Here is a 480-nt window from a genome sequence, read left to right on the forward strand (position 1 = left end):
CCCCCCCGCCGGGTCGAGGAGGCCGCCGCCTTCTTGTGGGACTTGTGGGCGCTGCTGCCCGTGCCCCCCTCGCCGCCGCCTTCCAGCTTCTTCCTGTTGAGCTTGAAGGAGCCGTTGGCGCCGGTGCCCTTGACCTGGAGCAGCGTGTCGTTCTGTACCAGTGCCTTGATGGAGTACTTCAGGTAAGTCCTGCCGTTCTGCTGGTCGAACCAGGCCACCTTCTTAGCCTCGTTGTATATCTTGGCCAGCGACGAGCCATTGCGCTCGCCCAGCTTGCGGATCGTCTCCACCACTAACTGACTGTATTTGCCCGGCTGGTTCTTCTTCTTGTTGTTCTTCCTTTTCTTCGATGGCGACAGCGAGGCGCCGCCGCCTCCTTTCACCTTCTTAGCAGCTGCTTTCTTCTCCGGGGAGAGCGGCGCCTCCTCTGCCTCGGTCAGGGGCAGATCGGCTTCTTCTAGCTCAACCGACATGGTGCGG

General features: G+C 61.7%; 1 protein-coding gene across 1 annotated transcript; it reads right to left on the reverse strand.

Annotated features, from left to right (window-relative positions):
• Positions 1-5: 5 nt before the first annotated feature.
• On the reverse strand, positions 6-474 carry LOC103614413 (histone H1x; the record flags this gene model as incomplete). The annotated part of the gene is made up of 1 exon (XM_017732304.1): positions 6-474. A coding segment is annotated over exon 1 (468 nt), but the record flags the coding sequence as incomplete, so codon positions are not given.
• Between the last annotated feature and the right edge of the window lie 6 nt (positions 475-480).

The sequence above is a fragment of the Corvus brachyrhynchos genome, unplaced genomic scaffold (assembly GCF_000691975.1).
Source record: "Corvus brachyrhynchos isolate BGI_N302 unplaced genomic scaffold, ASM69197v1 scaffold4, whole genome shotgun sequence".
Taxonomy (NCBI): domain Eukaryota; kingdom Metazoa; phylum Chordata; class Aves; order Passeriformes; family Corvidae; genus Corvus; species Corvus brachyrhynchos.